The sequence below is a fragment of the Hyla sarda genome, chromosome 1 (assembly GCF_029499605.1).
Source record: "Hyla sarda isolate aHylSar1 chromosome 1, aHylSar1.hap1, whole genome shotgun sequence".
In the NCBI taxonomy this organism is placed as follows: Eukaryota; Metazoa; Chordata; class Amphibia; order Anura; family Hylidae; genus Hyla; species Hyla sarda.
Genome location: NC_079189.1, coordinates 249,481,574 through 249,506,111, shown reverse-complemented (window position 1 = coordinate 249,506,111; position 24,538 = coordinate 249,481,574). Strand labels below are relative to the sequence as shown.

General features: G+C 44.4%; 1 protein-coding gene across 11 annotated transcripts in view; it reads left to right on the top strand.

Moving 5' to 3' along the window:
* The window catches only part of ANKLE1 (ankyrin repeat and LEM domain containing 1), a 113,859-nt gene that overhangs the window by 71,824 nt on the left and 17,497 nt on the right, over positions 1-24,538 (top strand). For 6 of the 11 annotated variants that reach the window (XM_056570311.1, XM_056570320.1, XM_056570301.1 and 3 more), the window contains 3 exons: positions 668-842; positions 1,060-1,219; positions 18,942-19,071. In XM_056570311.1, the coding sequence (XP_056426286.1) occupies positions 668-842; positions 1,060-1,219; positions 18,942-19,071 (465 nt within the window). Of the gene's footprint in view, positions 1-667; positions 843-1,045; positions 1,220-18,941; positions 19,072-24,538 lie in introns of those variants that run through there. The other 5 variants (XR_008892144.1, XR_008892146.1, XR_008892145.1 and 2 more) reach the window with 5 other exon arrangements.

The following is a 24,538-nucleotide window of genomic DNA, read 5'->3' as shown; positions in this document are numbered from 1 at the left end:
AGCTGGAGAGAAGCAGTGGTGACATCACCATGCACAGGGGGCTTGTGAACACCCTCCATACATGAAGTCTGGTGATTTGCTGAGAGAAGGTGAGGGGTAGAACAGAGAGAGAGATGACATATTTGAGTTAACAGATTTCCCAGAAGAATGCACATATCAGAAACACCAGTAAACCATCTATATAAAGGATTTGCACAGACGATACAAAGAAACTTAGTTTCTCTTTAATGTAGCCTATTTAGAAAACATAGTGGGTTATAGTGGGGCAATAGCTGTAATAAGAGGGGTTACTTACATATTTAGGGAATTCCATTTCTATTGCGCTCCTGTGCAGCCCAGCTCCACTGCCCACCTCCTTCCATGAGAGCTTGCAGGGGGGATGGGACTCTGCTCCTCGCTACATTTGGCCTCCAGGTGTAGCAGGGCAGCAAAGCCTGCCTCTGTTCGCAGATTTCTTTTAAGTACCTAATACCTATTATATTGTAGTTTTGTATATAGTGTAGGCTTTTTTTTATTTTATTTTTATTTTCAGTGTCCAAACCCCTTTTTCATTTGTTTCATATACAGTAATTAGAATCAATCAGTATTGTGTGTGTGTGTGTGTGTGTGTGTGTGTGTTTTTTTTTTGTTTTGTTTTTTATGTGGACTTTTACTTTTTACATTATAGGTTTGTCCTTTGAATATAGCCCAGAACTCTGTTTAGCCTTACACACCTTTAACATTCCGGACTGCAGCAAAGATGAGGCAGAGCTTTCACAAGAATTTGACCAACCGGATAAAACACGAAAGTGGAGAGAGGGTGTCTTGAAATCAAGTTTTAATTACTTATTGTTGGATCCCAGGTAAGAGAAGACTAATTTTAACTACAGCTATGTACTGGCACATGGTGCCAGGACTTAGGTCGTAGTAATTTGTTTAAATGAAAACAGTCATCCTGTATATGTTTCCCATAATTTGCACCAATAAAAACTTCTGCAAGCAATTTGGTGTATTTTGGAGAAATTTCCTATGGATGTGTAAACAGATGCACCTCTAATAAAATCAGAACTTTCTTCTTAGGGTCACTCAAAATCTTCCATCTCGTTGTCAAGACTTATCAAAACTAGATTGCTTCCGTACTTTTGTCAGCGCAGTTTTTTATGTGGGAAAAGGAAAGAGATCTCGACCATACTGTCATCTATACGAAGCACTAACTCACTACAAAGGTAGCTGCAAACAGGTAAGGACCTGAACCACCTTTTATTGTTCCATTTTATTACTGTTGGGTGGCTTAATTTCTGGATGGGTGGCTGGTTTATTTAGAGGGGGATGTGTGGTTTATGTGTGTCTATCAATATGATTGTGTCCACTAGAGCTGGGCAGTATGACCAAATATGTGTATCACGGTAATTATGTAACTTATGGCGGTTCCACTGTATATAACGGTATTCCCCCCCCCCCCAAATCTTGTGACCCGCGAGTGCTGTTCTGCTTCTCACCCCCCCCCCCCCCCCAAATTATAAGCCCAGCGCTTCGCTGTCCCCATCGGGGTAAATACTCACATATCACGTGCAAGCGCTGCCCTCCTGGTCCTCCTGTTTGTAGCGGGCCGCTGGCGCTGACTCTATACTGTATGCTGTATCCCTATGCCCGGGCTGCAAAAGATAAACAAAATAAACTTTAATTCACCTTCCTACGTCTCCCTCATGCTCTTCCTGGGGACAGGAACATCACAGAGCCGCCAGCCTATCACCGACCGCAGCGATGTTCTGCCTCGGCCGGTGATAGGCTGAGCCCACTGTCGTGTAAAAAGCCGGCTGGCTTCTTACATGACAGTGGGCTCAACCTATCACCGGCGGAGGCGGAACATCGCTGCGGCTGGTGATAGGCCGACAGCTCTCCGACGTTCCCGTCCCCAGGAAGCAGGTCCGGACTGACGGGGGAAGGTGCTTTAAAAGTTTTTTGTTTTTTTTGTTTATCTTTTGCAGCCCGGGCATAGGGATACAGCATACAGTATAGAGTGTCAGCGCCGGCAGCCCACAACAAACAGGAGGACGAGGGAGGGCAGCTCTTGCGGGTGATATGTGAGTATTTACCCCGATGGGGACAGCGCAGCGCTGGGCTGATAATTAATTTGGGGGGGGGGTGAGAAGCAGAACAGCGCTCGCGGGTCACACAGGATTAGTTCCCCGATGTGGGGACAGCGCAGCGCTGTGTTGATAATTCATTAAAGGAGAACTCCAGAATATAAAAATTGTCCCCCATACTGCCGAGAGTAAAAAAAAAAAAAAATAAAGATGTACATACCTTCCTTCTCTCCCCCGGTGCATCTGGTAACCGGCTCCGGTCTCCGCCGCGATCCTCTTCCTGGTTGCTGGTGGTCGGCGAGTCATACTGCGCTCAGCCAATCACCGGCAGCAGTGAAGTCCCGACTCGGCCGGCGATAGGCTGAGCGGCAGTGTGAGAACGCTTCAGGACACAAAATTCTTCACTACATCGGCACCTGCTGCCGGGGCCGAAAACTTCACACTGCTGCTCAGCCTATCGCCGGCCGAGCCAGGACTTCTCTGCGGCTGGTGATTGGCTGAGCGCAGTATGACTCGCCGACCACCAGCAACCATGGAGAGGATCGCGGCAGAGACCGGAGCCAGTTACCGGAGGCCCCGGGAAGCGGAAGAAGGTATGTACCCATTTATTTTTTTTACTGCCGGCAGTATGGGGGACAGTTTTTTTATATTCTGGATTTCTCCTTTAATTCCCAAGGGGGAGGGGCCCAACTGGTATTGCGGTATGGGAAAAATGTATATGGTGCAGCACAAAAATTTTGGTATTCGTTATGAACCTGTTACCTGTATACTGCCCAGCACTAGTGGCCACTGGCCCCAGAGTTTGTTGTCATCGTATTAACTAAAATTTAATTTTTAAAAAAGAAAAATGCATCATAAAAAAAAAAATTAGCAAATTAACCCCTTAACGACCACAGACATAAATCTACGTCCTGGTTTGGCTGTACTTCGCGCACCAGGACGTAAATTTACGTTCTGTGTATGACCGCGAGCATCAGAGCGGTGCTCGCATCATACACGGCAGGTTCCAGCTGCTATCAGCAGCCGGGGACCCGCTGGTAATGGCCGATACACGGCATCTGCGGCAATGCGGATATTAAAATAGATGATCGGATCACCCGCAGCGCTACCGCGGGGATTCAATCATCTGTAATGGCTGACGGAGGTCCCCTCACCTGCCTCCGTCCGTCTCCCGGCGTCTCCTGCTCTGAGATCGAGCAGACCAGAGCAGAAGATAGCTGGTAATATTGATCAGTGCTATGTCCTATGCATAGCACTGAACAGTATTAGCAATCAATTGATTGCTATAGATAGTCCCCTATGGGGACATAAAAAAAGTCTAAAAAAATACAATTAAAATAAAAAATAAGTTGAAAAATGTAAAAATTAGAAAAATCCCCTCCCCAATAAAAACGAAAATTGTCAGTTTTTCCCATTTTACCCCCAAAAAGCATAATTTTTTTTTAACATATTTGGGATCACCGCGTGCGTAAATGTCTGAACTATCAAAATATGTTAATTATCCCGTACAGTGAACGGCGTAAACGTAAAAAATAAAAATGCTGCTTTTTTTGTCCCATTTTATTCAAAAAAAAATTTTTTTTTAAATGGTATAAAAGTTTTATATATGCAAATGTGGTATTGATACAAAGTACAGATGATGGCGCAAAAAATGAGCCCTCATACCGCCCTATATATGGAAAAATGAAAAAGTAATAGGTGGTCAAAAAAAGGAGATTTTAGATCACTGATTTTGTACAAAAAGTGGTACAAAAAAGTATCTAGCCATGGGTATCATTTTAATCGTATTGACCCACAGAATAAAGAACATATGTAATTTTTACCGTAAAATGTACAGTGTGAAAACGAAACCCTCCAAAATGTGCAAAATTGTGGTTTTCATTTAAATTCCCTCCCTAAAAAAATTAATTTTTGTGGTGTGCCACACTTTTTAGGGTAAAATGAGGTTTCATTACAAAGAACAATTGGTCATGCAAAAAACAAGCCCTTATATAGGTTTGTAGATGGAAATATAGAGTTTAGAAGGCGAGGAAGAAAAAATGAAAACACTAAAATAAAATTGGCCTGGTCCTTAAGTTTAAAATGGGCTTGGTCCTTAAGGGGTTAATAGTGCAAATGTATGACTTTTTATAGCATACTTTAAAATTGGGCTGTGCAAGGAAAACAATGATTATTTAGTATTAATTTACTACTGCATCTCCTTTCAACCCCTTCCCGCTACAGGACGTATGCATACATCCCAGCACTCGACATGTTTGCGCACTGGGATGTATGCATATCTCCTGCTGCTGTCCTGCTCTGCCGCGTGCAGCGCAGAAGATCGGTGGCGTGACCCAGCTGTCAATCGCGCCGGTCCTGGCAGCATTAACCCCCATAGATTCCGTGATCAATTCTGATCATGGCTTCTATAGTGTTGACAGGGGGAGGGGGCTCCCCCTGTTCAAAAACGGCGGCACCACAATACGATCGCGGGACGCAGTTGGTTACTATTGCAGCAGGAGGTCAGCTGATGGCCTCCTGTCTGCCAGCTATGGAAGTCTGTGAGATCCAGCCACAAGCTGTAGTAGTGTGTTCAGCTCATCAGGTGATGCTGTGATGCAGTACACATGTATTGCAGCATAGTATAACCTGTAAAAAGTGAGAAATAAAATAGGTTATTCAATAAAAGTATGTAAAAAAAATAAAATAAAAGCCCCTTTCCCAATAAAAGCCTTGTATTATCATAAAAAAACACAAATCATACATACTAGGCATTGCCACGTCCTTAATGATGTGTACTTTAAAGCTATAATGCAAAATATCCCGCACAGTGAACGATGTAAAAAAAAAACTTTAAAAAAAATTACAAAAATCGCAAAATTTGCCAGTTTTGGTACAAATAGCGGAATAAAAAAGATCAAAAGGAAGCATGTTTGGCAAAAATTATACCAATAAAAAGAACAGCTTGTCCCGCAAAAAATAAGCAGTAACTCAATGATGTCGGACAAAAATAAAAAAGCTACGGCTGTCTGAAAAATGAAAACACAAAAACGGTAAAAAATGAATTTTGCTCAAAAAAAGAACATAAAATGGGTATCGCCATAATTGTACCGACCCACAGAATAAATATATCACCACTTTTACCGCACAGTGAACACCATATAAAATTTAAAAAAGCCAGAAATTTTCCAGTTTTTCACAATATTTTGAAGTTTTTCACAAAAATGCTGCATGTGTCAGCAAAAATGCAACACTTATATAAAGTACAATATGTCACGAAAAAACATTCTCAGAATCGCTCCGCTGAGAAACCTTCTAAAGTTATTACCATTTAAAGAGACACAAAAAAAAAGCCTGGTGATTAAGGTAAAAAATGGGTCCATCCTTAAGGGGTTAAATGGTCACTGTTATTTCAAACTTCCCTCCTTAGAATCATAAAGGCTTTTACAACATTTTGTATATCACTTTAATTAAAAACAGAGCTGATCTCTTCAATGGAACTGAACAGCAATGCTACAAACTAGCTGGACAGGTGTGGTGCTATTTTCTGAAGAAATGGCTCTGGTTTTATATTTTTAAATACCCCTTTAACAAAGAATGACTCCTTACCCATCAGAAAACAGTCTTGGCCACTAGGTGTCTTTCTTCTTTGCAATCTGTTGTCCACTGCCTGTTGTCAGGAGACGTGTCTCTAGTAATAGACCCAGGACAAAATACAAGAAGTGGGGGTGGGGTTTAGCAATGTTCTGTGCAGGAGAGGAGAGACAACCGAAGGTAACCTGGGTTGTGTATTTGAAAGCGGAGTCAGTCTGTCTGTTATAATCCGCAAAGATTAATCAAGGCTTCCATATAATCTCTCGCCACCCATATAAAGATCAGGTGGGCTGTCGCCTGTGTAAATAGAATTACATTTTGTCCACAGTGCTGCTGTGTAACCTTTCTTCCCTTTAGGTTCTCAGCCTCACCTAGTCTAAACCCCCTTCATTGCTGCTGCCATTTATTTAATTTCTGCTTACACATCACCATCACCTACCCAGTGCATCAGTAACCCCTTCTCCCCTCCACATGCCATCTGTATAGAACTGTATGGTGGCCTAGTACAGGAGTTGTCCTCCTGCACACTTATCTGTCCTATGTGGCTGATTCTCTGTCAGTGTCCCCGGAGTCCACATTCCTCTTATGCACTGTCAAGTGTTAAATATGCAGTATTTTCTTATGTTGTGTGTTGGTTAATCTTTTGAGGCATTTGTGCTTTTAACCCCTTAAGGACCAATACAAATAAACCTGTACGCCCCTGAAAGACCAGGCCTGTTTTTTCAAATCGGGGATGTCTGTCTTTATTAGAGAATAACTCTGGTAATGTTTTGCCAATCATGATAATTCGGACATTGTTTTTTTGTCACAAGTTGTCCTTCATGTACATAGTAAAAGTAAGCAGATATCATTTGTAGTTTTTTTTTACAATGTGTAAAATCATGAAATTTTTTGCTATTTTAACACTAATAGGTTGCATATATTTGTACATACTGACCAAATAGTTTATAAAACTTATACTTTCAGATGTCTACTTTATTTTGACGTCATTTTTTTGTTTTTCATTAACATTTTAAATTAGTTAGAGGCCTAACAATTTAACTTGAAATTTAGAAAATTTGAAAAGTACATCTTTTTTTGTGTGCTATGCAAGGTTTGCAGAAATTAAAAGGTAGTAGAACATAGGAACACCCCCCCCCCCCCCAAATGACCCCATTTTAAAAACTAGACCCCTCAAGGTATTCGCTAGGGGGTACAGTGAGTATTTTAACACCATAGTTCTTTGGCAGGAATTATTACAAAGTCAGTGTTAAAAATTCGAAATTTGCAATTTTCACAAATGCATCATTTGGGGGCATATTTTTTGTACATCACTTCTGATATTGAAAGAAATGCACCCTATATTTTATTTAGCTGCTTGTCCCATGTTCGGAAATACCCCCGCTTTGGCCATATATGGTTCCTTGGCCGCGTGGTAGGACTCAGAAGGAGAGGAGCGCCATTTGGCTTTCAGGGCAGAACAGTACCACCACCCCCACAAGTGACCCCATTTATATACCACACCCCTACAAGTTATTGGCTGGACCAGGGACCTCTCTGGTCCTTGGTCGGCTGGCAGTATAACGCGTCTGTCTGTGACAGTTAAGGCTCCTGATGGATATATCCGCCATGTTGTGGAAATAGGCACCCGCTCATGGCGAATATATCCATCACTGCTGCGGCTGGGTAGCTCAGTGTGTCCGCTCATGACTGCTGGCGGGAAATCCGCCGCTATGAGTGGACACACAAAGCTACCCAGCCGCAGCAGGGAACTCATTACCGTGACTGCTGCATAATGTGTAGGATCACATGGTGGACATCCGCAGCATATTACATGCTGCGGATGTCCGCCAATGTGATCCTACACATTATGCATTTTTTTTTATTAGATTCATTTAATAAATGTATTTTTAAAATATATATATATTTTACACTTTTATTACATGTTTTATTTGTTTTTACACTTTTATTTTATTTTATTTATTTTTACACTTTTTAATGCTTTGGAATACTTAGTATTCCAAAGCATTGCAGTTATATGCTGCCTGCCAGTTTTCACTAGCAGGCAGCATATTAGGACGTGCCTCTGGCACGTCCTACAGGCAATACCCAGGGCAGACCTGGGGGGTCTTTGTAGGACCCCCGGCTGCCCAGGTATGCAGCAGCACCCCGCGATGCTCCGGGGTGCTGCAGGAGAGACAGAGGGAGCTCCCTCCCTCTGTCAGAACTCCTTACAGCGCGCGGTCACTTAAGGCTGTAAGGGTTGTAAGGGTTAAACTGTCGGGAGTGAAGTGAACTTCACTCCCGGCAGTGCGGCCGGTCCCGGACAGCCGCGGCCACACACAGCACCCCGCGATGCGGGGTGCTGCAGAGGAGACAGAGGGAGCTCCCTCCCTCTGTCATAACACTTACAGCCCGCGGTCACTTCCGACCGCGGCTGTAAGGGTTAAAACTGCCGGGACCGAAGTTTACTTTGGTCCTGGCAGTGCAGCAGGGTCCCTGCCGCGATCTCGTGGGTGCACTGGGCAGCACCCACGAGAATAATGGACGAGTATAGACGTCCAGGTGCGGGAACGGCTGCCAACCTGGGCGTCTATACTCGTCCGTGGTCGTTATTGAGTTAAATATTTTTGCTAAGCCTGTGTAACCAAGGAAGGTGCCAGTGACCAGGTGACTTGTTGGGGACCTATGGGACCCCACCAAATTGCTGCTAGCTAGTTCCAGTCTTAGCTGAGCTACAGTCAAGTGAAGACCTGAGAGTGTCTGGTGTTCCTGAGGGAGACCAAGGCCTAGCCATGCAGCCACTATCCGTGGAACCCCCTACAGGTGAAAGTCAAAGCCTGGTAAGCCTAAATACAGGGGAGAAGTCTAGTCAGCATAGTCAAGTCTGTCAACTCTAAAGTCAGCGTGGCATTGCATAATTGAGTCCAAGTCCACTACAAGTCCCAGCAAGCCCACAAGTCTCCCTAAAGTCCACTGGTCATCTCCTTGGGCCTAAACTGAGCTGTAAAGACTTTAACATCTGTCTGCCTCAGTAAAGCTGCCGTTCTGTAAGCTTGCATCGTGATTATTTGCTCCGTGCCTTGCCCAGGAACCAGCGGTCCTGAACTGTCCCCCAGTCTGAACTGTCTGTATTGCCGAAAATTTGCACGTCCATGCGAAAAGAAATTGTGCCCAAAAGTGTACGGGACTTTGTCAGTAAAACTCATATGTTGAGAGGCGCTTGTGAAATAGAGGGGGAGGTGAAGAAACATTTTTTTGTCTGCCATTGTGAAAAGTATTGAAGTTGTGTAGCCCTGTGTAAAATCCCCATACCTGCAGGCATTAATCTGGTCCAGGTATTCCCGTGCGCGAGCGCCCGCAGCTCTTGCCCACAACAGTCCACAGTGGTGACCCCCTCTTCAGCCCAGCGAGGTGGAACCAAAAGGACAACCCTGTGTCACACAAGGGAAAACTTCCCTGACAAGACCCAAACTGGAAGTTCCCTTGGTGCAGCAATCTTGGAAGCTCCAGCTGCTGCATCCAAAGGATAGGGGATAAGATGTCAGATCACCGGGGGTTCCGCTGCTGGGGACCACCGGGATCTCCGCTGCAGCACCCTGCTATCATTACTGCACAGAGCACACTCGCTCTGTGCGAAATGACCGGCGATACAGGGGCCGGAGCATCGTGACGTCATGGCCCGCCCCCTTAATGCAAGTCTATGGGAGGGGTCTTTATGGCCGCTACGCCCCCTCCCATAGACTTAAATTGAGGGGGCGGGCCGTGACGTCACGGGGGGGCGGAGCCGTGACGTAACTATGTTCCGGCCCCTGTATTGCCAGTCATTATGCACAGAGCGAGTGTGCTCTCTGCAATAATGATAGCAGGATGCTGCAGCTGAGATCCTGGGGGTCCCCAGCGGCAGGACCCCCGCGATCTGACATCTTATCCACTAGCCTTTGGATTGGGGATAAGATGCTAGGGGTGGAGTACCCCTTCAAGTCTCCTGTTATCGAGTACCTACAAAATAGAAGCATCCAAACCGAAGCTGCTGCAGCACCTCGCCAGCTCTCTTAAAAGTAAAAGCACCTCATTTGCCTTAAAGCAACAACGCACTCAAAAATCTCCAAGATGTCTGAACTCAGCACCACAGATCAACCAAACGTCAGCGCCCCTCCAACTCCAGCGGCAAGCCCGCCACCTGATCCAGCAGCTAGTGTCCTGATTCCTGCGAGCATCACTGATTCCACTGCATCGGTATTTATAGGAATCCTGTCCTTCATTCCTACAATTGAGGTATTTCAAAGAGGAGGATCTTTTACTCTTTTTTTCCCTCCTAACCAAAAGGTGCAACTGCTTAAAGGACATCTCCAGGGTCCGCTCCTGGCCAGCATCTGAGAAGGGGACTGTGGAACAGATTTTTTAAGGACTGTACCAGATAGTCCCATTCTCCCTCAGAGGTACGTCTCCGACTGTATGAAAGGCGACAAAAGCCAGGTGAGACCTTAAGAGCGTATGCTGTAGCCCTACAGAATGCCCTAGAGACTGTCCAGTAGTTAGATTGTATAACGCAACAAAGTGTGAATGAACAGATTTATTGATCGTGCCCATAATAAGTGGGGCAAGGCCCAATTGAGAATGTTAGCAGTCCAAAATCCCAACATGTCATTTCCTGCTTTCAAGATGGGCTATACAAGTAATTGAGTCCTGGACTGAGTTTGAAGAAGTTTGTACCCCCCCAAATGCATCTGCTCAGGAACCACTAGGGGCGACGGCCAGGCCTATACCATCACCATCCCCTGTCCCCGCAACAGTGCAACCTACTCCACATCCTCAGAATTACAAAGTGTTAGGCAGGACATTGAGCAACTGACTAAAGCTGTTAAGGAGCTTCCCGCCCGTCCTGCTCCACCTGACCCATCCTTGCCTAGGAAACCTCCCCCTGCTCCCCACTACCCCAGTTACCATAATCCTCCACTCAATAGATATTGGGGGACTCAGAGACCTTACTGTAACAAGCCCGGCCATTGGAAAATGCAGTGCTTGGATTTAACCCCTTAAGGACATGCACTGTAAATGTACGGCGCTGTTGAGCGCATCTTAGCGCACAGCACCATACATTTACGGCGCGGTGTTCCGGGATCGCCACGTCACCAGACAGTGTGATCGGGCCGGGACGGCTGCTGTTATCTAACAGCAGCCATCCCAGCATATCGCCCAGGGGACCCCCTCCCCCATGTCGGCGATCGCTGCAAATCGCCGGTCAATTCAGACCGGCGATCTGCGTCGATTCCGGGTAATACGGGTCTCCAGTGACCCGTTGACCCGGAAAATAAGGGGGATTGGGGGTGTCCAAGACACCCCTGGTCCCCCTGAAGGGACAGGAGTTAGGTGGCAGGGGTGCCACACCTCCTATCCCTGCTATTGGCGGGTCAGAAGCAACCTACCAATAGCAGATCGGGGGCGGTGGGGTTAAAGTTCAGTTCCCCCGTTCTGCCCACCGACTGTAATCAGGGCAAAATGGGGGAACGGTCCTGTGACCTGCGGCGGTGGAGGTCCTTTACCAGTGGTGGCGGCGATCCTCTCTTCCCCCCCCCCCGGTGCGGCATGCGGCGTACAGCGATCCTACGGGAGCCGATGAGTTGGCTAGCAACATCTGGAGGGCTACAGTTTGAAGACCACTATACAGTGGTCTCTCAACTGTAGCCCTCCAGATGTTGCAAAACTACAAATCTCAGCATACCCAGACAGCAAACTGCTGTGTGGGCATGCTGGGATTTTTAGTTTTGCAACATTTGGAGGGCCACAGTTTGGAGATCACTGTGCGGTGGTTTCTAAACCGTGGCCCTTCAGATCTTGCAAAACTACAATTCCCAGCATGCACGAACAGCAAACGGCTGTCTCGCCATACTGGGAGTTGTAGTTGCGCACCTCCAGCTGTTGTATAACTACATCTCCCAGCATGCCCTTTGGCGATCAGTATATGCTGGGAGTTGTAGTTTTGCAACAGCTGGAGGCACACTGGTTGGAAAACCTTCAGTTAGGTTCTATTACCTAACTGTGTGTGTTCCAAACTGAAGGTTTTCCAACCAGTGTGCCTCCAGCTGTTGCAAAACTACAACTCCCAGCATTGCTGTCAGTGCATGCTGGGAGTTGTAGTTTTGCAACACCTGGAGGTTTGCCCCCCCCATATGTGAATGTTAAGGGTACATTCACACGGGCGGGTTTACAGTGAGTTTCCTGCTTCAAATTTGAGCTGCGGCTGATTTTTCGTATGGCAGTGTTTCCAAAACTGAGCCTCCAGCTGTTGTAAAGCAACAACTCCCAGCATTTCCGGACAGCCACTGACTGTCCATGCATGCTGGGACTTTAGCAACAGCTGGAGGCACCCTGTTTGGGAAGCACTGTTGTAGAATACCCCTATGTAATCCCTAATATATTCCTCAAATGGGCATGGCGCTCTCTCTGTCGTATTTCAAGGATACAATTTAGGGCCACATATGGGGTATTTCTGTACTCGAGAGCAATTGCGTTACAAATTTTGGGGGGCTTTTTCTCCTTTTACCCCTTATGAAAAAGAAAAGTTGGGGGCTACACCAGCCTGTTAGTGTAAAAAAAAGAAGAAAAAAAATTACACTAACAGGCTGGTGTAGCCCCCAACTTTTTATTTTCACAAGAGGTAAAAGGAAAAAAGACCCCCAAAATTGGTAAGAAAATTTCTCTTGAGTACAGAAATCCCCCATATGTGGACGTAAAATGCTCTGCGGACGCACAACAAGGCTTAGGAGTGAGAGTGCACTATGTACAATTGAGGACTAAATTGGTGATTTTCACACGTGTGACCCCATTTTGGAAACTACACCCCTCACGCAATGTAACAAGGGGTATAGTGAGCCTTAACACCCCACAGGTGTTTGACGAATTTTTGTTAAATTTGAATGGGAAAATAACTTTTTTATTTAATTTTTACTAAAATGCTGGTGTTATCCTAAATTTTTCATTTTCACATGGGAAAATAGGAAAAGAAATAGCCCCCCAAAATTTGTAACCCCATATGTGGATGTAAAGTTCTCTGCGGGTGAACTACAATGCTCAGAAGAGAGAGAGCGCCATTGGGCTTTTAGAGAGAAAATTTGTACAGAATTGAAGGCCATGTGTGTTTCCAAAGCCCCCATAGTGTCAGAACAATGGACCCCCTCCACATGTGATTCCATTTTGGAAACTACTCCCCTCACGTAATGCAATAAGGGGTGCAGTGAGCATTTACGCCCCACAGGTGTCTGACATTTTTGAAACATTGGTCCATGAAAATAAAAAAATTTTTCATTTGCTCAGCCCACTGTTCCAAAGACCTGTCAAACGCCAATGGGATGTAAATACTCACTGCACCCCTTATTACATTCTGTGAGGGGTGTATTTTCCAAAATGATGTCACGTGTGGGGGGTCCGCTGTTCTGGCACCACGGGGGCTTCTATTCCAACCAAATTCTCTCTCCAAAAACCCAATATCGCTCCTTCTCTTCTGAGCATTGTAGTTAGAGATGAGCGAACTTACAGTAAATTCGATTCGTCACAAACTTCTCGGCTCGGCAGTTGATGACTTTTCCTGCATAAATTAGTTCAGCTTTCAGGTGCTCCGGTGGGCTGGAAAAGGTGGATACAGTCCTAGGAGACTTTCCTAGGAATGTATCCACCTTTTCCAGCCCACCGGAGCACCTGAAGGCTGAACTAATTTACGCAGGAAAAGTCATCAACTGCCGAGCCGAGAAGTTTGTGACGAATCGAATTTACTGTAAGTTCGCTCATCTCTAATTGTAGTGCGCCAGCAGAGCACTTTACATCCACACATGGGGTATTTCATACATGAGGCTTTTTCTCCTATTACCCCTTGTGAAAATGAAAAATTAAGTGAAACACCAGCATTTTAGTGAAAAAGATCTAATTTTAAATTTTCACGTCCAACTTTAGCGGAAATTTGTCAAACACCTGTGTGCTATAAATCTGGGGAAAAAACAGCATTTTAGTGAGAATTATGTTTTTTTATTTACACATCCGACTTTAACGAAAAGTCGCCAAACACCTGTGGGGTGTTAAGGCTCACTGTACCCCTTGTTACATTCCTTAAAGGGGTACTCCGCCCCTAGACATCTTACTGTGTTAGACAGAAAACTTCAGAAGCTAATAACTATTGGAAGGATTAAGATTTTTTAATAGAAGTAATTTACAAATCTGTTTAACTTTCCGGAGCCAGTTGATATATAAAAAAAAGTTTTGGCCTGGAATACCCCTTTAACACAAATTGAGGAGTTGCTTACTGCCCTCGGGTCTGCTGCTTCTCTACCCTGGACTTAACCAGCGGGTACTGGCAAGTGCCCATGGCCTAGAAGGATCGGAAGAAGACACCCATGGGCTCTGCAGTGCCCCAGCTACGTTCCAGTCTGATGGAAAGGTGCCTGGGACATCTGAATTTCCAGAGTGTCTTGTTGTACCTGGAAGATGTCATTGTATATTCCAAGTGTTACCAGGAACACCTCAGTCATCTGTCAGATGTCTTTCAAGTCCTGATCAAACATGGGCTGAAGATCAAGCCATCCAGGTGTCATTTGCTAAAACCACAAGTCCATTACCTGCACCCTGTTGTCAGCGCAGAGGGAGTCCAGCTGAATCCTGAAAAGGTGGATGCTGTTAAGAACTAGCCTACACCATGCACGGTGAAAGATGTCAGGAGCTTCCTGAGATTTGGCGGCTACTACCGCCGTTTCATCCCACACTTCGCCCAAATTGCAGAACCCCTTCCAGCTCTTCTGGGGCGGACGGTGAAGGAGAATTATAAGGGAAGACTACCTATTGATTGGGCTGAAGAGCAAGAGATAGCGTTTCAGGCTCTCAAGCATTTGCTAACGCAGCCACCCATCTTGGCATATCCAGCTTACAGTCAGCGGTTCAGGCTATATACTGATGCTAGTTTGGAAGGCCTAGGAGCTGTCCTGTCCCAAGTCCAAGATGGTCAAGAGACGGTGATTGCCTACGCCAGTCGAAATCTGCGAGGGGCAGAGAAGAACGATACCAATTACAGTTCTTTCAAGTTGGAACTTCTCGCCCTGGTATGGGCCGTAACAGAAAAATTTTAAGATTACTTGGCTGCCACGCCAATTACTGTCTACTCAGATAACAATCCTTTTGGCCCATCTGAACACTGCAAAACTGGGTGCCCTTGAACAGCGATGGGCTTCAAGATTATCTAATTATAGTTTCACCATAAAGTACAGAAGCAGTAAATCATATGTCAATGCCGATGTGCTGTCTCGAATGACCCCCTGAAAGTCAAGTCATGGGGGATCTGTTGGACAACCTTTTGGCAAAAAAGGTACCAACCAGTCTACGCAGGGCCCACTGTGGCTGAGCTGAAGAGTCTGTGGCGACACAGGAAAAGCCTGTTTGTGCACAAAGGACTGTTGTACTGAAATTCTTTGGATACGGTCTTTGGTGATCGACTTAATCAGATCCTAGTTTCCCGAAGAGACGCGACAATGGTCCTCAATGCATATTATGACCAGTCGAGACACTTTGGCGTTCACAAGACCGAGGCCACTGTCCGCCGAGGAATGGTGCAGTAAATGTTCTTTCTGTAACTTCACAAAGAATGTGAGCAAGGAAGCAAGAGCACCCCTCCACTTCATCCAGAGTGACAGACCCAATATGCTGGTCGCGCTAGACCATGTGAAGTTGCCTTCTACCCGGTCCGGGTACACCTATGCTCTCACCATGATGGACCACTTCTCCAAGTTTGTTATTGTTGTCCCTGTCAAAGCTCTCACAGCCAAGACGGCGGCTCAGATCTTCTACTCTAAATGAGTGCAAACCCTTGGATGGCTTGAGTATGTCTTAACTGATCGTGGAACGGCCTTTGAGGCTCAACTTTTTAAAGAACTCCTTCAATTCCACGATTGCAATAAACTCCGAACCACCGCCTATCGCCCTCAAGGAAATGGGCTCTGTAAGTGGCTAAATCAAGTCTTTATCCATATGCTACAAGCAGCCTCTGTGTCTCGACAAGAATGGCCCCCGGCCAATACGTGAGTTGCTGGAGATTTATAACAATACCATGCACTGTTCTACTGTGTATACCCCTTTCTACTTGATGATGGGACGACATGGACAACTACCTAAAGATCGGACGTTCGGGTTGCAAGCCCTGATCAACAATTCTCCTTAAGCATTTCACGAGTGGGTTTCTGATCATCAAAGGTGGATTCTAGAAGCCAAAGAGATCGTCAGTAAGAAGATCGTCTAGGCCCGGCAAAGGCAGCAGGATGATTACAACCACCATGCCACAGCCAAGCCACTACAAGTGGGCGACAAAGTCTGGCTAAGAAATGTCCCTAGAGAGGACAAGTTGGATTCCATCTGGGAGACCGAGCCTTACACAGTGACTGCTATTCCCTACCCGGAGTCCGATGTCTATGAAGTCCAGAAGTCTATGTATGAGCTACAGGTCGTCTACCGAAACCGCATCAAAATCTGTCTAAAAGATCTTTCGGTGGCACCACCACCACTGCCTACATGTGCCAGACGACTAGTCCGTGAATATGTTCTTGGCGAAGGGATACGTCCCTCTATGGATTTTCCTATGTTCTCACTTACTCAACCCAACTACATCTGTCAATCTTCAGCTCCTGGCTTATCTCCATTGGCCTCAGCTTATGTGCCAGCTCCAAGAGCTCTGGAGGTGATCACTGCAATGCCAGCCTATGCACAGGCTCCCACAGTACCAGCCGTCCCTATACTTCCAATTATGCATCCAGTTCCAGATCAAGCCTGATCAACACCAATTCTTACAAAGGCAGTTGCAAAGTCAAAAAATCTGATTGTTGATTTCACCTCAGTTTAAATATCCCGTTTATCCGAGTATGTATGGACATTGATCAAAATGCCACATGAACTCTTTTCCCCAGTTCACCAGCCCTATGAAGGACATTGGCGCAATGCTCCAGGAACGGTCTCTACTACTGTTATGGCGTGGCCTACAATGGTCACTTCATCTCATCCGACCTCCAGGACTATACGCCGAGGACTGCTTCTTTTAAGAGGGGGAGTTTGTGGTGGCCCAGTACAGGAGTTGTCCTCCTGTACACTTATCCGTCCTGTGTGGCTGATTCTCTGTCAGTGTCCCCTGGGTCCACATACCTCTTATGGACTGTCAAGTGTTAAATATGCAGTATTTTCTTATGATTTTATGTGGTGTTTTAATCTTTTGAGGCATTTTGTGCCTTTAAAATATTGTTGCTAAGCCTGTTTAATCAAGGAAAGTGCCAGTGACCAGATGACTTGTTGGTGACCTATGGGACCCCTCCAAATTGCTCCCTTATATAGCAGGGAGGAGCTAGCTAGTTCCAGTATTATGAAATGTTTCAAAGAAGCAGGAAAATAATCGGCAACTCACCGCAACCAGCTGAATAAATCTTCTTTTATTTCATACTCACAAATATGTTACAAGGGAAGAGGGTAGTGGGGGGGACACAGGATGGCGACCAAACTCCGTTTCGCACGGTGATCATGCTTCCTCCGGCCATGGAGCGGTGCGGTGAGTTGCCGATTATATTCCTGCTTCTTTGAAACGTTTTTATGTACTATTGTCAATCAGAGCACCACCTCCAGCATTCCTAGTCCAAGTCTGCCATTTCATCATTGTTCTACACTCAAATAGGGAAGCAGTGCCGTGCTGGCTATCTACGAACTTTGTAGTTCCAGTATTAGCTGAGCTACAGTCAAGTGAAGACCTGAGAGTGTCTGGTGTTCCTGAGGGAGACCAAGGCCTAACCACGCAGCCACTAACCGTGGAACCCACTACAGGTGAAAGTCAAAGCCTGGTAAGCCTAAATACAGGGGAGAAGTCTAGTCAGCATTGTCAAGTCTAAAGTCAGTGTGGGATTGCATAATTGAGTCCAAGTCCCAGCGAACCCACAAGTCTCCCTAAAGTCCACTGGTCATCTCCTTGGGCCTAAACTGAGATGTAAAGACTTAAACATCTCTCTGCCGTTCTGTAATCTTGCATGGGAGTGATTATTTGCCTCTCGCCTGGCCCAGGAACCAGCAGTCATACCTCGCCCTGCGTCACGAATATCAAGGGTTAATATCCACCCTAAGGGTAACAAGATCTGCCCTTTTCCAACACCCTCTACCATAACTGCACTGTGTAAAGCATTCCTCTGCACAGTCAACCTATTCAGTGTACTGTTACCAATAATATTAAGAGTTACTGTTGCTAGAAACACCTTTTATCAATTTAATACTTCCTTAAAAACGAAGCATTTTCCGAATGTCCTTTTTTATAAGAAAAATTTGATTGCAGTTTTGCAAATTAACTCTGATATCTTCTTTTAGGACCAAAAAGACTTTGATATTTTGGACCTATTTTTTGAGTGGGTGTGGTTATCTCTCTGCTCTGCTCCTTTCAGAAGAGGAGCATTTCCCTGCACACTGACAAGCAATACAAGGTGTCAGTATTTTATTTGCAAAATTATTTCTCTTTGGTCCTTTTATAAAGTTATTTCTTGTGCATCTGCACCATATAGGTTCCACATGACTGCTTTAGCACCCACTTTGGGCACAAAGCTTTGCAAATGTAAAAATATTAAACAAAATTTGCATAAAATGAAGTTTTTTCTTGTGTACTTGTAACACATTAGGTCCCACTTGGCTGCATTAGTTATAAAAACATGCACTTAGGCTTAAAGCTTTGCAAATGTAAAAATGTATATGCAGGCCCCATAACAATGAAAAGGGAGGACGGAAGGAGCAAGTTCATCATGCTCCTGAAGAAATGACCCGAGCCTTCAGGAGGACCCTTCAGGGGGACTGCCAGAAGAGTGAGCATAGTAAAACATAGATTAAAAGGTATTTTACATATGATTTTTTTTATATTTTTTATTAGGCATACAGGTCTAAGGGCAAACTACTACACTGACACTTTGTTTTTAAATGTTCTTACTAATGACTGTAATGCTTTAATACCATTGTGGTAAGTGCTGTGTGGTGATTGGCTAGGCTTGAAGGGATGAAGTCCAGTGTGTAAAAGTTAATGCAGAAAAATGGACTGATCTCTCAGCCAGCTGGTGAGCTGAGCGCAATGCTGCCCAATTCCCTGGATGATAACTCACAATTGCAGCAGGTCTCATCAGTATGACCAGGTGTGATAAACAACTTTTGACATGTCTGATAAAAATTTCAAAAGTTGTTTTTATTGACAGTAACACTTTAAGGGGACTCTCTAATCAGACATTGAACAACTGTTTAAGTCATGTTTTTATTCAAATATATATTTCTTTTTTTGTTTTTCAGCCTTGTTCCAAAGTACAGCATATTATTGATATTTGGAAAAGCGGTCAAGGTGTGCTGTCTCTCCATTGTTTTCAAAACACTATCCCAGTTGAGGCATACACAAGAGAAGCCTGCATGGTGGATGCCATTGGTAACTTATTCATTTTATCTGTAAAAGTACCCGCCCTAGCAATAAACACACTGAGATATTTAGAGGGTAGCCTCTTATGAACCTGCCCATGAACTAATGAACTACAGGCATAATATGAACTATTTAGTGTTGCAATTCTGCACTCATATGTAGTGGACTTTGAGTAAAGGTTTAGATAGCTTGCATCATTATCTGCTACAGGAGTTGCCACTTAAAAGGATGGGGGCACATGCAAAGGACCCTCTGGTCATGACTGTACATATTAGCTTGGAATGGGTCTTTAAAGGGTCACGCCACCTCCCATAGACTTGCATTGAGGGGGCAGGACGTGATGTAACATAATGGGGTGTGATGTCATGAGGAGGCGGGCGTGAACACGGAAGCACGCACACAGCGTTCAGGAACTCATTGTTCCAGATGCTGGGGAGCGGAGTAACCCTTTAGAGGGCTTCTCCGGAAAGTAGCATATGAGCAGATGTGTTGGAAGCCACTCTAATACTTGGTCTTGCCAGTGCTGTGACAAGTCTGAGTGTATTATGACCAAAAATCTGCACTTTTGTTGTGCAGTGTGCTTTTTGGTAAAAATTACATATCTTTATTTGTAGGTCCATACAATGACCTACAATGAATAATTTTTTTTTTTTGTACATAAATTAGGTTTCTTTCACACTGCCATCTGAACATGGCAGTACAATGCCAGTCAGGGAAGCAGGGGAGAATAGGGATAAAAAAAAATATATCACGCCGCGTCTTTTTCTCCCGCTACTCCTGTTAAAAAAGAAGTGCCCAATGGACCCCATAATAGTAAATGGGATCTGTTGGGCCCTGTTGTTACCTGTAGTGCCTCGTCCGGATAACAGGCGTTAAAGGCATTTAAAAAAACAAACAAAAAAAAAGCCCAACTGCCGTTTTCCAAAGGGGCACAACAGCAGTGTGAAAGGGGTCTGAGTATGCTTAAAAATAGAACACTTTTATTTTTCCTTAATCAGGGATGTATGAGGGCTAATCTGTAGTTTTTATCTGTACCATTTTTGTTTTGATGACACTTCGATCGCTTTTTATAATAAAAAAATTCTTGTTTTATGTAGTGACCATCAATCAGCAATTTTTTTTTGTTTTTTTATGCCATTTACTGCACAGTTTCAGTAACATTATATTTTATAAGTTGGTACATTTCCACACACAGCGATACCAAGTTTTTTTTTTTTCCCTGTTAATTGCAAATACTGTTCAGTGCTATGCCTAGACATAACATTAATCCGTGTAATCGGCGATCTACTTCTATAGGCTGCCAGAAGGCATACCATAGAAGATCACCAAAGCAGGACCTGCGATTGCGCTGCGGGTGGTCCAATGAGTCTCTCAAATACCCAATATGTAGTACTAAGGCAAAACAAAAACAGCAGTGCTTCTCATGGGGCAGTATATTAAGCAAAATGTGGTAACATGCAGGAAATGCATACCTTTTGTAGTTGTGTATATGGACACAACTACCTCAACAGCGTTTTCTGTGTTAATGCGGTGCAGCCGACCAGTGCTTGGATCCAGGAGTCTCCTGGCCCCCTTGGTTCAGTATCCAGCCGAGTGTTCCACAGATGTGGAGCAGAAAAAATCACTTGTGAAGTTCGGCGCCAAACTGCTCAGACACAAGGAAAGTGGTGTAGGTTAAGAATAAGTCCTTTATTCCCATGACCCTTTCTCAATGTACAACAGGCATAAAAAAACAGCATGATACAAACATGTCTTATATAGTCTCAATGTGTGGTCATTAGTACTGGCCGGTGCCCAGGGATGGCATCATATGATTGCATTATAAAACATAAAGCTGTAAAACTTACATATAAGATATAAATACTTTAAAAAACATCAATACAATAGGGAATCCATATAGGTCATATGTTTAAGATGTGGAACTGAAAGGAACTTTGTAAAAAATCTAAGTGGTCCCGCAGGTCAGCAGTGATAGGTTCATAGCCGTGCAGCTGAGGGATGTACTTTATTTATACACAGCGGACCTGTGTGAATTCAGAGGGAGTGAGATAAACTTGCCTAATATGAGAACATGCCTGATCACCAGGAGCAAAACTATATTCTTAAGGGGCATAATTGTTTAAATACCGGGGGTAATATTTATCTGAGGGCCTGTATAAACCTATTGGAAAACCCTAACTGATCATCAGGTAGAGCTCCCAAGTAGGTAGACACGCCCCCAGGTAGATATGATCCCCATCAGTGATTTAAGTGATTTAACTTTTAAGTGTAGAGTTTATAATAGTTGTCTTACTGTTATTATTAATAACAGGAAGACCACTATAATAAACTCTACACTTAAAAGTGCAACAGCAAAACATCTGTGCAGTATAACAAAGGCCAACGCCTGGAATAGCGCCTCACATAGGATTAGAATATTGCAGAATGAGTTGTCTCCACTGCAGGGGACATGTGTCAGTCTGCACAAAGAAGTGTAGTTAAAGCTGTGCATGTAGATCAGCTTGTGTTCATCAAGAATCTGAAGATTAAAATAAAAAGTAAGCTCACATGTTCCTTTTATGTTAGTCATGTCATAGGAGATATTCCAGGCATTGGCCATTGTTATACTGCAAAGATGTTTTGCTGTTGCACTTTTAAGTGTAGAGTTTATAATAGTTGTCTACTGTTATTATATTGCACCTTAAAGCTTAAATGAACATTTAACAGTTCAAGTTAGCCTTTTTGCTAACTCTGAAAATGCATTAAAGCAGGATTGCACTTTCTTTCCTTTTTTTTTTTTTTTTTTTTTTTTTTAAAGCATACTGGAAGGAATAACCTTATTGATAAGGCACATGCCTTGGTATTTATTTTATACAGAATTTTATTTATGGAGGTCAATGGATCCGACTTTATATACGATTTCATACGATTTTAAGTTATACAAATCGTGTACTCAGGTCGGATGGAGAAATTGGAAAAATCGTGATGTGAATGCAGCCTTAATCCTGCAAGCACAACAGTTTGCTGCTTAAACACTTGTTTGACTTTGTAAGTCCTCATTGTTCTTTAAAAAATGTATTTTATTTTATACGGTAATGTTTGTGTGAATGTTGTATTAATGTGCAGATTAGGTTTTCCTAAGCTATATTAATAGGAAAAATCGCAGTATATCATCTTTGAAACAGAATCGGGATATATCCATTTCATCATAGGTGTATCGTGATACGTATCATATCGCCAAATTCTTGCCAATTCACATCCCTAGTGTCTACTCATTCTGCTGCCAGCTACAGGCTGTGTCATTCAGCCACTATATGGTCTCCTCATGCTGCCAACACCTCCACGCTGTGTCATTCAGCCACTGTATGGTCTCCTCATACTGATGCCACCTCCAGGCTCTGTCATTGTGCCGCTCTGCGGCAGTGATTCCAAAAGTGATGCCTGTAATCTGCATGTTATTCTGAATAACAGTATTATTTCACTACCCCAGCACACTCCATATGCGTATTAGAACAAATCAGGCGAATCGGTTGAATCTAATTTTTCAAAAGTTAGCTCATCTCTAGTGACAGTGGTCAGATGTGCAAAAAAGGCTCTGGTCCTTAAAGGGGTTATCCAGCATAAGCTTATTTTAGTACATACCTGGCAGACAGTAATGGACATGTTTAGGAAGGATCTGCGCTTGTCTTGGGGCTAAATGTCTGTGTTGTGAGATTACCATAATACTAAGGCTAGCTAATTGTGAACTAGCATTTCCTGTTTGACTTTTCTTTTTTTGACTACAAATCCCACAATGCCATCTTCCTCCCTCCCACACATCAGCCACCCCACCCATTGAAACATAAATGAGCTGCATCCATTCAAATCAGTGTGGTTTTCAATCAGGGTGCCTCCAGCTGTTGCATTAGTTGCCAATTGATCCCTCCACCCATTGAAGCAGACAGGCTCCCTGTCATCAGCCGACTAGTGAGTCAGGTTTCGGCTGTATTGCAAGCTGGGAAAAATCTGAGACAACAGTAACTTTGTATGCTGGTAAAAATAAATATTGGAGTGAAAATCACAGAAGAATTGTGAGAAAACCGTCACACACAGGTACAGACACTATATTATGAACTACACTTACTTTACAGCCCCTGCAGCATAGTCAAATAAAAAAAAATCCTGGAATACCCCTTTAACCTCTTAAGGACATAGGACGTTCTCTAACGTCCTCACTACCTGGGCTTTAATGTCGTCTGGGCATGCTGGGAGTTGCAGTTTTGCAACATCTGGAGGTCCACAGTTTTGGGACCACTGTGCCCTTCCAGATGTTGCAAAACTACACATCCTCAGCATGCCCTTACTGTCCAGGCATGCTGGGAGTTGTAGTTCTGTAACATCTGGCCCTTCAGATGTTGCAGAACTACAACTCCCAGCATGCCTGGACAGTTTTGGCATACTGGGAGTTGTAGTTTTGCAACATCTGGAAGGGCACAGATTGGGAACCACTGTATTAGTGGTCTGCAAACTGTAGTCCTCCAGATGTTGCAAAACTACAACTCCAAGCATGCTGGGAGTTGTAGTTCGGCAACATCTGGCTCTAAAGATGTTGCCGAACTACTACTCCCAGCATGCCTGAGAATGCTGAGAGTTGTGGTTTTGCAACAACTGGAGGCACACTGATTGGGAAACATTGTCTGTTTCCTAACTCAGTGTTTCCCAACCCGTGTGCCTCCAGCTGTTGCAAAACTATAACTACCAGCATGCACTGATAAACTGTGCATGCTGGGAGTTGTAGTTTTGCAACAGCTGGAGGTCCCCCCCCCCCCCCCCCTGTGAATGTGGGCAGGGGGCTTACATGGGCAGGGGGCTTACAGTGAGTATCAGGCTGCAAGTTTGCGATGCAGCAAATTTTGCGCGGCAGCTCAAACTCGCAGCGGGAAACTCGCTATAATCCCCCGCCCGTGTGACTGTACCCTAAAAACACTACACTACACTACACTACACTACCACAAAATAAAATAAAAAGTAAAAAAACACTACATATACACATACCCCTACACAGCCCCCCTCCCCGATAAAAATGAAAAACGTCTGGTACGCCACTGTTTCCATAATGGAGCCTCCAGCTGTTGCAAAACAACAACTCCCAGTATTGCCGGACAGCCGTTGACTGTCCAAGCATGGTGGGAGTTTTGCAACAGCTGGAGGCACCCTGTTTGGGAATCACTGGCGTAGAATACCCCTAGGTCCACCCCTATGCCTATGCAAATCCCTAATTCAGGCCTCAAATGCGCATGGCGCTCTCAATTTGGAGCCCTGTCGTATTTCAGGGCAACAGTTTAGGGCCACATATGGGGTATCGCCGTACTCGGGAGAAATTGCCTAACAAATTTTGGGGGGCTTTTTCTCCTTTAACCCCTTATGAAAAGGTGAAGTTGGGGTCTACAACAGCATGTTAGTGTAAAAAAAAAAATTTTTTACACTAACACGCTGGTGTTGCCCTATACTGTTCATT